The following is a 12,591-nucleotide window of genomic DNA, read 5'->3' as shown; positions in this document are numbered from 1 at the left end:
CTTAAAAGCAGAAAGCATACATACTGAAATTGCAGAATACTAAGTATTTCAAATCCAACAACCCAACACAGAAGGTTTAACTAGAACTGAGAGCAACAGAGCTTCATCTGATCATCCCAGGCTGCCTGCACCATTATTAAGTCAAGCTCCTTGAACAGTCTTAAGGGCTAACATACTTTTCTTCAGTTTTAAGTCTTTCAAAGGGCCTTGCACAAAGCAGCCATCTCCAAGAATTGAAATGGTTAAACAAAAAATTATGTTACACTGTAATTTAAAGGTTGCTCTTATACCTGGACTGCAGTTCAGTAAATGGCCATTTATTTGCTACTATCATGTAAATGAAGAAATTCTCAGAACATATCTATATTTGGGAAAAAGAATTATATACATATATATTTCCATGTTTTCAGGAGGATGAAGTAAATACCTTGAAGTATGTTTTATTTCAGGAAACTAAAATGGAAGTAAACTTGTTAAAACAGAGAAACAGAACAAGTCAGCTTAATATTCCTTCCTTATTCATCAGTTAAGTAACTTATCTTACTGAAGATGTTGGGATTTATCACAGTTCTTTCTCAAAGAAGAGAATAACTCCAGGGATGCACCAAGGCAAAAGGCTATACTTCTCAATTATATTAAATAATGCAAGAGATTAATCTTTTGGGGTATACCGTAAGTCTTCTCTATCTCAATTTCCTATTTATTCCTAATCAGCTCCCGCAGAACAATTTCTGCATGTTCAGTAATGGTTTAAGAAAGACTCTCACTCCAGGCCATCTGGGCAACAAGCAACCTGAAGATAACTGCTGCTAGCACTCCTAAAACGCACAGGTCATAGCAACAACCACAAAAGAATTCAAAGTCACTAAGGAATCTTACAGAAAAGATTAAACAATAATTACAACAAACCAAAAAAGAAAACAAAGGCTTAAGTTTTACTACCTTTTATAACAGCTTTGGCATTACAAATCAGTTCTCCATATTGTAGTGACATCACTTAGTTACGAAAAGGAGACTTATTATTATGACTATCACCATAGTATCTGAATACTAGAAGAGACAGAAGATTATTTGGGTATTGTAGCAGAGCTTCACTCAGCCTAGCAAATATCAGAGCCTCAGCAGCCACTTCAAGAAATTAACAGAAGTGTCACCATTCAACCTTTATCAGAAAGGAAAACTATACCAGAATTGATGGCAATGATGGAGGTTAAAAGAAAGATTAAAAAAAAAGATCAGCAGTTTTTAAATGCCAGGAATTATATATAGGTATTTTAGAGAATGTGAATTAATTCTAACAACAAGTATAGGTTCTGCAATGGTAAGTTATTTACCATCTTTTTTCCCCATACAGAAGAAAAGCCAGCAGAAAGGACGGAAATCTTGCTTAGAAAAACTGTTAACAGTCTTTGTGAATTGCAACCTTGGCGCAGCATCACCTGCACCTGAGCAAGCTAACAAAAGCATCACTTTGGGTCATGTCTGGCCACTCTAATCATGGACAGAGCAAGTTACAGATCCGCTGGGAAGAAAGGATGGGAAAGGGGATACAGTAACATGTTCTCATATCAGAGTCAACACACAGCACTGTACTAGCTAGTAAAAAGAAAGTTAATTTCATCCCAGCTGAAACCAGGACAAAGTTATCTAAGTCTCTGAAATTTCTGTATGGACAAATTAAAATGAAGTCTGATCAACACAGACTGGAAAGACAAGTACAAAGATGAGCTACTTCTGTGCTCCCACTCCTTATGGATACATAACGTTCTCTTCATAGAACAAAGCCAAAAAGAAAACAGGCAGCTGAGGATGACAACTAATCTGGCACAGCTGTTAGAAGACACACAGGTGCACAAATACCTTGCTTAACACACCCAAACCTCAGCTCCCAGAAGCAGTCAGGTTTCCAGAAACGCTGACACTGGACTGCCAAAACATCATTTCCAAAACAGTTCCATCAACACCGAAATTTTTGTGTTAAGTTTCCACATAGAAGACGCCACTTTGAAAGGGATATCTGTTTCCGTAGAAGACGCCACTTTGTCTGTTAAGACAGAAACCGATATCCCTTTCAGTTTTCTTTAAAGTTGTATTTTTCCCATAGCATTTCAAGTTAAAGTGTGGCTGGCTCCGTTTTGACCAAATGTTTCACCTTACAGCCCTGACAGATGTTGTATGACACAATCTCCAAGACAAATATTTTCACTGAAAAATAGCATAGTGCTTTCCTCACTATTCACACCTAAAGAATTAGAAAAAGAGAAACCAGAGTGAAACACTAGGACTCAAATGAAAAACAAGTTTTTCAGGAGGGCTTTCATTACTATACTTTCAAGCAAGTATAATTTCTAAGTTGTATGTATCTTCTGGGACCTCTGTAGCCATCAAATGGAAAAATGTGAGATTCAGCGTTTAACATGAATTCAAAGGTTATTAGATTATCACAAGATTGTTTGCCTTCTCTCTCTGTTCTTCTCCCTATTTCCCCTATTTTTATCCATCTCTTTCCCTTCTGTTATTGTCCTTTTATTCCTACTGCATTTAGTTTTCATTCATCTCCCTACACAACATTTTATCATCATTTACCACGATCCTCTCAAAAGAACATTAGCAATGCCAGACCATCGTATAGTCTGTGCTATCTTTGTAACAAATTTACATGTCTACAGAACCATTTTACTAATAAACCAAATAAATTATTAGTCTAATGTTTTAGAAAGCTTTCCATTAAACTGAATACAGAAGGTGGGCAGTTCAAAACTCCCAAATTTCTACCATAATCGCACATACACAAAAAACCCACAAATGTGCAGTGTCACTTAGCAGTGCGTCATGGGGAACAGTGTCCCTTATCCTCTTTCCTTTCCTCTCCCTGTGCAGGTACGTGCTTCTTTGCAGCCCAGTGGTGGATGAGATAAGGGAACTGATTCCAGCTGGAACTACACTTCCCTTCTTCCCCATTTTTGTGGATGTTGCCCTGGACCATATTCAGTCATGAACTGTTCCCCCCCCAATACCTGTACGAGGTAAGCTGATGAGACATTCTCCACTTTCCTTGAAGCCAGAGAGGACAAGCCCTCAGCAGGGCTCAAAAGGTGACTAATGACATGAAATTCTCATAATGCAAACAAAAGCTACATAAGTTTGGCTGCACTCTAATTTCTTGTGAGCCTAAGCTTGAATATCTTTCACAGTTTAGCCAGCTGCTAGCAGAAGTGCAAATTTGAACTGTATTAACACTCTATTTCATCACCGTTTATAATTAGGTGCTCAAAATTTATCACATATACATGAGAGCAGACAGCTGTGGGGGAAAAGATGGTTCATTTACATTTAAGTACTGCAATTTCATTTCAGGAAAAAAAAAACGCCAGACCATGACATTATAAAAGAATCCTTTCCCTCATACATATTAATTCTGTTTTGAAAGCATTCATTTCTTTAAACCAACCACAACTTTCAGTTTCAGTGAGTTTTTATATCATAATTTCATTAACTTACAGGTAGTCTAATATTTTTTTCTTATTACATCTTAGTAATTCTCTAAATTCAGCATGACAATTAAAATTTTAAGATTAATTACACACAGACAGTAAGTTTTCAAAAGGATAATTCTTAATTTAAGAAAGAATTCTATCAACTACCATCAAAAAATTACTCAAAACATAACAGTTGAATGATTTACTGCAGCAGATGCATTAGGTTACGTTTTAACATGCAAACTGTTATTTTCAATTTAATCATGGATTGTAACATATTCAGTGACATCTGAATATGTCTGAGTAAGACTTAAAATATCTAAATTTTAAAAAAAAGATTCCATGATGAAAACAGTTTTTGCCTAATCTTTATAAACTCATGCTAAATTATTATTACTGAGCCAAAGACACTGAAGATAAACATATTCCGCTACACTTTGCTATCCCATCTCTGAAGGGATAAAAATCTAGATGCCAGTTTTGAAACAGCTTCCAAGCTAAAATGACTAACCAGTTCCAACTAAAAAAACCAACTATAAAATTAAATTCACCTATGATCATTTACAGCCATCTGCTCAGAACAATTTTCTCACCAGTGAAAGCCTTATTTCCATATGGTCTCAAAGTTGAAAAATTGCTCTTTATTATTACTCTACCTAAACTACAAATGGAAGTCTGTTATAGTAAACTTACAGACAGTAAACTTTCTGGTAAGCTGAACATTTCCTGAAATCTTGTTTCTTTCTACCGAATTCCAGAGGGGGTAAATCCTATTACACTGAACAGTCACTGAACAGCACAGGTTAATTTAATGGAAAACACTCAGAAATAAGTCTTTACCATCTGTTTTCACATCTATTGGCATATCAAAGAACGATTCACACTTGTATCATAAAAAAATGCGTAAATGATTTAAATAGGTGTGTTCTTTGACAAATACAGCATGCATCTGTTTGACTTTCTTCACCTTTTACCTTAAACAGGAAGTTCTCATTCTCTAATGTAATGCTCATCCCTGTAGTTGAAACCACCATGGTTTAAAAAGAGGATATGTACAAAGTTTATTACATAAATTATTCCTTACAATGTGAAAGCAAAGCTCTTCAGTAGTTCCAAATTGCCTCTGTACAGCAAGTGATCTTAACACTATTTCCCTTACTAATAGTTCCTCATAGCCAGCTACCTTCCCTCTCAAATTGTCCAACTGATGAACATAAAGAAGATGAACTCAGAACAAATGCTCCCAGCCAGGACTTTACCTGAATTTTTTGCTACAACTGGAGAAGGCCTTCTGCACTTGAAAGCTTGTCTTCTCTCCCTCCAAAAACTATGTCTCAGCAACATGCTTTAACTTACTTTTCATTTCTTAAAATAAAAGATTTATGGTCTTAGATTAGCCATATAGAAAGATGACTTTAATGAACTCTAACGTACACAGGGAAAGGAAGAAAAGTTTATAAATGTCAACAAAAGATCAAGCAGATCAACATAGCCAAGCAGCATAAGTGAAAATAAATGAGTGGGAAAAGCAGTTACTACGACATTAAGAAACCCTACACACCATAGTGATAACATACACTATGACATACACTAATTCTCAGTAGGAGCTACTGCAGGGAGGTACAACACAGAGTAGTTATAAAGGGAATTACCTTACATACATCTATACAGAAGCTATCTGTTACAGCTGGCACCTCCAGGAGTAATGTGTTGTTACAGTGACCAGCAGCAGAAAGATCAGAAGAGGGAAAACAGGTGAAGAGTTAAGAACAAGAGATAAAATACTCTGCAATACTCAACACATTGGAACATCAGAGCTGCCACTACAGTCCCAACAATCATTAAAAGGAAGAACCATTCATGTTATTTACTCTGTTACTCACAGGGGAAAAAAACCAAACCCATATTACTATTTCTTATATAGTGATTTTGTTGTATAGAAGCAGGAGGGTTCTAAAAACAGAATGATAAAATGGGGGGAAATCCCAACTGTCAGCATGTGGCCCAACTCTTAACTCACAGATCATCTAGAAGTTTTACTCTATTCCAGTAATTTCATTTATATACTTCAAATATCATGGCTTAATTTTCATCTCTTCCAAAGACATGAGTTAACAGGCTCGAAGTTCAACATTTCATAGCATAGCTGTGTTCCCTTCTTTCAACACATACTAATTTAGAACAGTTAAAAATATATTACACATCACTTACAAATAAACATCCACATAAGTGCCTTTAAAGCATAATACCTTAGTTAAAAACAAAATTAAATGGGCTTTTCTCTGAAAAATAACTGAGGTTACCAACCTGAAATCACCTTTATTGTTCACCACCCTCTCTGGAGGGCAGTACTGTGCAGAACTTTCTAACACCACAATGTCTACTGTCCTTGTGTTATTCCCACGTCTGGTTTGTACATGGCAGCCCCAGTTTCCTGTGGAGCCAGCCTGAATGTTTGAGATTGTCAGTGCACTGGGAAGATAAAACAAACAAAACCTGACAGTCCTTCTTGCAATAAATTTTAGATTAACTTTTACCAAAAGATTAATAAAGTACAGAAAGTCAACGGAAGAAACAACCAACTACATTCAACTGTGAGTGATCTTACAAAACTAGAACTATCTATGAATCAATGTACTGTAATTAAGAGAGAAATAATTTACTAGCCTTCTAGCTCTCGATTTTGACAAGGTAAGAAGGAAAAAGAACACCCATTGGAAAAAAGTTCCTTGACTTCAGAAAGCAGAGGCAAGAAGTCCAAATTCCCCAGGCGTTACCATTGCTCTTCAAAACAAAATCTGTATAGTTGTTCCAGAAAGGCTAAACTAAAATAGTTTCCCAAATGCTGATTTGTGATTAAGTTAGAAGGCCTAATTTACTAATACAATTACAGGATATTTAAGCAGTAGATGTTGAATGAGTCAAAAATCTGCTGCAGGCAGTATAGATTATACTTATAGATCTCTGCTGCAGAACTTCAATATTACCATCTGTGGTATGCTCAAAAGGAAGAGGAAAGAATCTATGAGTAGTTCACTTAAATGCCTTGTTTTCATAATTTTAATGTTTCAAGAAAACAAACGTATCCTACCACAAACATATTTTACATGAACTGCATCGGGTAATCTTTGGGAGATAATTAAAATCCAACTGCAACAGTCTTGGGCAACCTGCTCTAACAAATCCCGTTTTAAGCAGGTAGCTTTCATTAATCAAATCTCTAGCACTCCCTTCTCACACCTGACACTGACAGTGACCAAACACAGGTAATTTAAGACATGTGTCAAGTTACAGATTACTTCCCTGCTTGGGATGTTTCTGTCTATATATGTCCACTCAGCAAGGACATTGAGGGCCTTACTGGTTATGGAAATAGTCGTGAAATCAGAGAAGAAAGTAAGGAGTGGGAAACACATTTTCTCTTCATGGATTCACCTTGCAATCAGTGAGCAGTTATGGATCATGTTTTTTTCAACAAAAATACCCTGGGACTCATCAGTTTCCACTATCTTTCCATCCTGATACCACAAGACTTGCATGTCTTGATCAATATATGAAGCCATACATTGGAAGGGTAGACTATCTCCTTCAAAGACAACCTGACGCTGAGATGGAGTCATATAGAAAGATGGTAATTCAAGTGGCGGTTCTAGAATTCAAACAAAAGCACAATTAATAGCAAGGATCTGTTATATACATGATTTTCAAAAAGAGTACAAAAATATACTATCAGTTATTAGTATCACATCCCTGTAAGCTGCATCTTGCAAGATTCATACAAAAACTACATTTAATGCATCAGGTATTGAAAAATACAAATTCTCATATTTTTTACGATGTGTATTCCTTTAATGTAATACATTTCAAAAATATTTTGCTAGCCCACATCCAAAAGAGTGAAAAACGTGAACTTGAATGAAAAATATATTTATGCATTTCACTTCTTCACAATTTCTCACTATTAAGATTTTGAAATCACAACTACTTATGTTTTATTATTTTGACAGAGTAACTCTAATACAACAAAGTTGTGAAGCAAGTTGGTCGTGGTTTCGTCACAAGAAGACTAATCAGCAACAGAATCGCCATGTAGGAGAGTTCAGTCACAAAATGAAGACCTTTTAACTTCAGAAATTTGGGCTTGGAATCATTTGCAAGACTATGAATAGCTAGACTTTGGAAACAACTACCAGTTTCTGATTCATCTTGTGAAGTTGAGGTAAAAATCCCTGAAAAACATGGATTAGCAGGAAAAAGGAGTTTATGTCCAGAGCATGCTACTGATCCTTAGTTTCTACAGACTGACATCCACAGTCATCAACTTATCATTTCTTTCCAAAAGCAAACACCATTGAATTGCAACTAAAGATCAGCCTTTGAAAAAGAATCACTATTACCACTATCATACAAGTGCTGAATTTCAGGGAAACAAAACAAAGCAAAAAAGTCTGTTCATTAATATTAACAGAATCTGGAATGCATTAGAAAACAAGTGTCAGTTGTGAAGAGTGCTTACCGCAGGTTAGAAGCTCCTGCTTAACACCCGTCACTGTCTGCGACTGAAGTGACTTGGGATAGGCACATTTAGTTTCACGTACAGTTATATTTCTTTCTTTTAACCACTGATGCATCCACAGTATGTTGCAATCGCAAAGAAGATAATCAGTCTGAAATTCTCTGCAACACAAACCAGGTATGTAGTGTGACAAAATGCAACACTTGAAGGTATGAAAACTTGACATCAACAGCTATGCAGTGCCCTTCTTTGTCACAAATACACAGACAACAAGCAGTCAAACCCTGAAATACAGTGGAGCTGCCTACCCCTACATACTGGAAGATAATCTAATCCTCTGCAAACTGTGCTCTAAGAACAAAAGTACACGGTCCCCAAGAAAAGGAATCCTCTCCATAAACACGAGGAACATCTAATACCCATGCATGAAAAAAATTCTAGTAATTTATTTCATGGAAGGAATTCGCATAATTTAAGTCAGCAATAACAAGGAAATACTTGAATATGCATCACCATAACTTAAGAACACACCTGACTGCTTCATTTTAGCAACCAAATGCTTTAACAGAAAAATCAATAGAAATATAAAAATAGACTCCCACCCCTTTCTCTTTTCAGACCCACTATTCACACAAATTAAATGATATTTTTATTCTACTTTATACGAAAATCACATAAGGCTTTTCATTGATTCATAAAGTCTTCTCTGTATAATTTAACACTTTCTACTAAAAGACATACCAAATCCCCCCACAGGTGATTGTTGTAAGCTAAACTGAAACAGACCATAAATATTTTATCTGTTTAGAAACAGTTAAAAATGTATCAAAATATATTGCTGTGTTTACACTGTATTTTACCTTTAGTGAAAACATTTTTTTTTCTTTTTGCAAATGTCTAGAGGGTAACACAACATCACAGGCAGAACACTTCAAACACTAAATCAACACTCCTGTGAAACTCCATTTGGTCTTTGTTCACAGGAATTCCTCCAGACACACATTTTTAATAGCAATGGTTATATCCACGTTCTTTTGTCAGATCTGTGATGTTCTTGGATAGCAAACTTCATGTGCACAATTAAAGTATCAGGAATAACGTGAACAACTAAAAGAAGCTGCAGAAGGGAAACAAATGTTTGACTTTATAAACAAGAAATTAACTCAGCATCAAAGCCAGAAGTCAGACCTTTTCAGAAAGTCCCAGTACAGTGAGCCAACTGTCATGACTACCAGGGAAAAATGCAAGCTATTCATCAGCACCGATACTCTTTTTCATTTACTTTCTTCTTTACACAGGATTACAGCTCTTATGCAATTTAAGGAGAGAAAAATACCATGAGGTTGTGATGTACTCACTGATGTGTGTAACAGAACTAATACTGCTCTTCAAGGACTAAGATCTTCCTTAAAAGTCTTTGTTCCCTTTGTTAAAAAAAGGTGTAAAGCACTAATCGTTTAATAAAAGTAATAAATTATGCATACAGAATAGAACTTTCTGAAGCCCAGATACCAGTATAGATTTGTTCTCTCGGAACTATGTAACAAATACCAAGCATCTTTTGAAGGAAGTTGTATGAACACTAAATTTCTGTACATACATTTCCCATGTACTTATTCAGACAAAGAAACCATTCTTATGACGTTTAAAAGTAAAAATGCAAAACCATAGTACAAGCAAGCATATATAAAATGTTTTTTAGGAACAAAAATAACTACACAAATTAAGATTAGATACAATAAGTACTTACAGAGACTTTAGCGAACCAAGATGATCAAATGTTCCCCGTGTAAGTGTAGAAAACAGATTTCCAGAAAGATTCCTAAGAAATAAAAGCATTACGTTTTGAACTCATGCTCAAGCAACTGACATTTGCATTATAAAAAAAAAGATCCCTTTTCAAGATAACATTATTTTAAAACCTCCAAGATACTATTATGACGCTGTGTCATAGTTCACCAGACTAAGAATAATAATCAGGTCTGATAGACCCGATTTACAAGAATCAAGAATTCCAAAATAAAGCATGCCCCATACTTCTGAATAATTTTAAGACTGGGAATAAGGATTGAAAGTAAATACTTTCTTTTGTATTTAAAGCAACAACTAGCACACGCCGAGCATAAATTTCATTAAGTTTAACATTAACTTTGCTGTTCACAGTGAATTGATGCGTTGATACTAACATCCTAAAAAGCAGCACGTTAGATCTAGCAGAATGTTTTTTTTAAAATATTACACATCCCACTTTCCCTGTATCAGTGAAAGCACTGCATAAGAAGCTAATGACCAGGGCAAAGAAACATTCCATAATCTTGTATGTTATTTTCTTAAAGTAAATTACAAACTACAAAACATGCAAGAAAGCCAGCAAAACACAACCACACTGACACTACGGTAGATGGCATAGATATTAAGATTCCATAACTGTAAAATATTTTTCTAGGAAAGATAATTTGTACAGTCTGCTAGTCATCATCCCCCTCGCTATACCTTTAAGAACCTGGAAAATCACCACTAAGCAGACAGAGCACTGAGTAGCATGCCTTTGGCTGCCCCCACTGCCCTTTATTTTTAAGCTTGCTACCAAGTAACAAACCACAATCACAGCCACATTGCATGTTTTTCCAAGTGCATACTTAAAGCACTCCCATTGAAACAAAGAATGTTAGCTTACATAAAACTAAAACTTAAGAAGTGAAATTATATACAACAAATTATACTTACAATCTAATAAGATTTACAAGTCCTCTAAATATATCTGCATTCAGGCAGCCTATTCTGTTATTAGTTAAGTCTCTATAAATAGGAAAAAGCAAAAATTGGAGTAAATTCGTTTATTACCAAATGATATACAGCCTGCAAACAGAAGTATTTAAACTAAAATTAATGAGTAACAGTTTGCATCATATATACGCTTAGGTTTTTTTCAAGAAACCCAACAAGTACTGCTATAATGGCATACACACACACACACCACCCTCATTCCATTTCCAAAGCAATAATAGTTTGCGCATACACTGTTAAATGAACCCAGCCTTACCACTAAATCCCCTTAGAAAAGGACTAGCTTACATCACTACAAAGTACATTATTTCACATTTGTACAGTATATTCATCATATTCGTTACATCGCTCAATTTTTTGATGTGCCAGAGACACCTATACTAGTGTGTTTATTGTACATAAGTAGGACCACTTCTATATTTATACTTAAAGATTTAAATATTATACAATATAGGTATTAAATTGAATTGCCAAAAATCTTAAAGGAATAAAAATTAAGCTTGCAAGTAGTAACGGTCCAGACTTGGTCCTTCAGCTTTATTTTTAAGGTTTTCAAAAGTTTTGCTTTTCTTTGAAAATTTGGGAAAAAAAATTCCAAAATTACCACCAAAATTTCCTTTTAAGTGAGCCAGATTATCTGACCTGTGACAAATGAACATACTACAAAAATGTAAAGAAAGCTGTATGCTGACTAAAGGCGGGGGGGGGGGGGGGGGGGAAGGGGGGGGCAGGCTGGGTGTGTGTCTGCCTGTCTGTGTGTAGCACTGAAATCACTAAGACCTAAAAGCTCCCCCAGATATTCTGAAAATCTGAAGATATTTTTCTGAAGAGAGGCCATCACGCTGAGGTCTTGTTTGTCAAATTTCATCTGGGACAGAATTTTTACACCCAAGGTATAAATGCCAAAAAAACGTGTTAATGGGAATGTTGGCACAACCTCCAATAAATAAAGCAGCATTAGCAGTGCTGTAACTTCAGTGTAGTATTAATAGCAAGGGACTCTCTGTTCCAGTAAGACCTTTGGGGAAAAAAAACCAAAGCTGTGAGGAGTTTAACATTTAACAAAACATGACTTCATGGCATCAAAGCCCTGAACGAACATTCATCCAGTGATGTTTCAAGCCACTGAAATACAAAGAGGGAGGAATAATAGAACAGACTGTCAGTAAGAACAAGGGAGACTGCCAAGCCACAGGCAGTGGATGTTCTTCAGTCATAAGACTAAAAGCAGACTTTGTGTCATACATAAATACATCTGTGTGTGTGTATAAATTTAGACAACAAGTATTCAACTTTTAATATATAATAGCCTTGCTGTCTAAATTTCCAGAAGCTAAGACTAACTCTACTCTCAGGGGTTTTTTTGTTTATTTAAAATGACTAGCTAGATATACTACTTACAGTCTTTTCAGAGATGAAAGTCCCAGAAAAGCTCCTGGATCTATAGTACTAATAAGGTTGTTCTTAAGGTCCCTGTGGAGAAAAATTGAGACATTTAGCACGAACTACCCTTTAAAACAGATATACATGCATGAAGATAGACTTGTCTCAGCTTGTTTGAAAACTGTCCAAAAGCCCTGTACCACATATGTTAGAGAAAGTAGAAATAGCATCTTTAAAAATTTGAAAAATCTTATTTTAACTAGAAAGAATAGAAACAGCATGTGTATTCCTTTAAATATTCTATCAGTTCCTATCACATGAAGAGGTATAGAGTCAAAGACACTTTGCCACATTATCCAAATAGATTACAGCTGCTCAAGGTGTAGTATTTGCTCATTACACAGTACAATACTATTTAGGCACAGT

At 35.5% G+C, this 12,591-nt stretch overlaps 1 protein-coding gene across 1 annotated transcript in view; it reads right to left on the bottom strand.

Moving 5' to 3' along the window:
* Positions 1-12,591, bottom strand: part of ADGRA3 (adhesion G protein-coupled receptor A3) — a 56,673-nt gene that overhangs the window by 21,639 nt on the left and 22,443 nt on the right. The window contains exons 3-8 of the mRNA XM_040588318.1: positions 12,184-12,255; positions 10,723-10,794; positions 9,746-9,817; positions 7,996-8,156; positions 6,915-7,128; positions 5,787-5,951 (exon numbers count right to left, since the gene is read on the bottom strand). Coding sequence (XP_040444252.1) covers positions 5,787-5,951; positions 6,915-7,128; positions 7,996-8,156; positions 9,746-9,817; positions 10,723-10,794; positions 12,184-12,255 — 756 coding nt within the window. The remainder of the gene's footprint in view (positions 1-5,786; positions 5,952-6,914; positions 7,129-7,995; positions 8,157-9,745; positions 9,818-10,722; positions 10,795-12,183; positions 12,256-12,591) is intronic.

The sequence above is a fragment of the Falco naumanni genome, chromosome 1 (genome assembly GCF_017639655.2).
Source record: "Falco naumanni isolate bFalNau1 chromosome 1, bFalNau1.pat, whole genome shotgun sequence".
Lineage (NCBI taxonomy): Eukaryota > Metazoa > Chordata > Aves > Falconiformes > Falconidae > Falco > Falco naumanni.
Note: the sequence above shows the minus strand (reverse complement) of the source record. Positions and strands in the feature narration are given on the sequence as shown.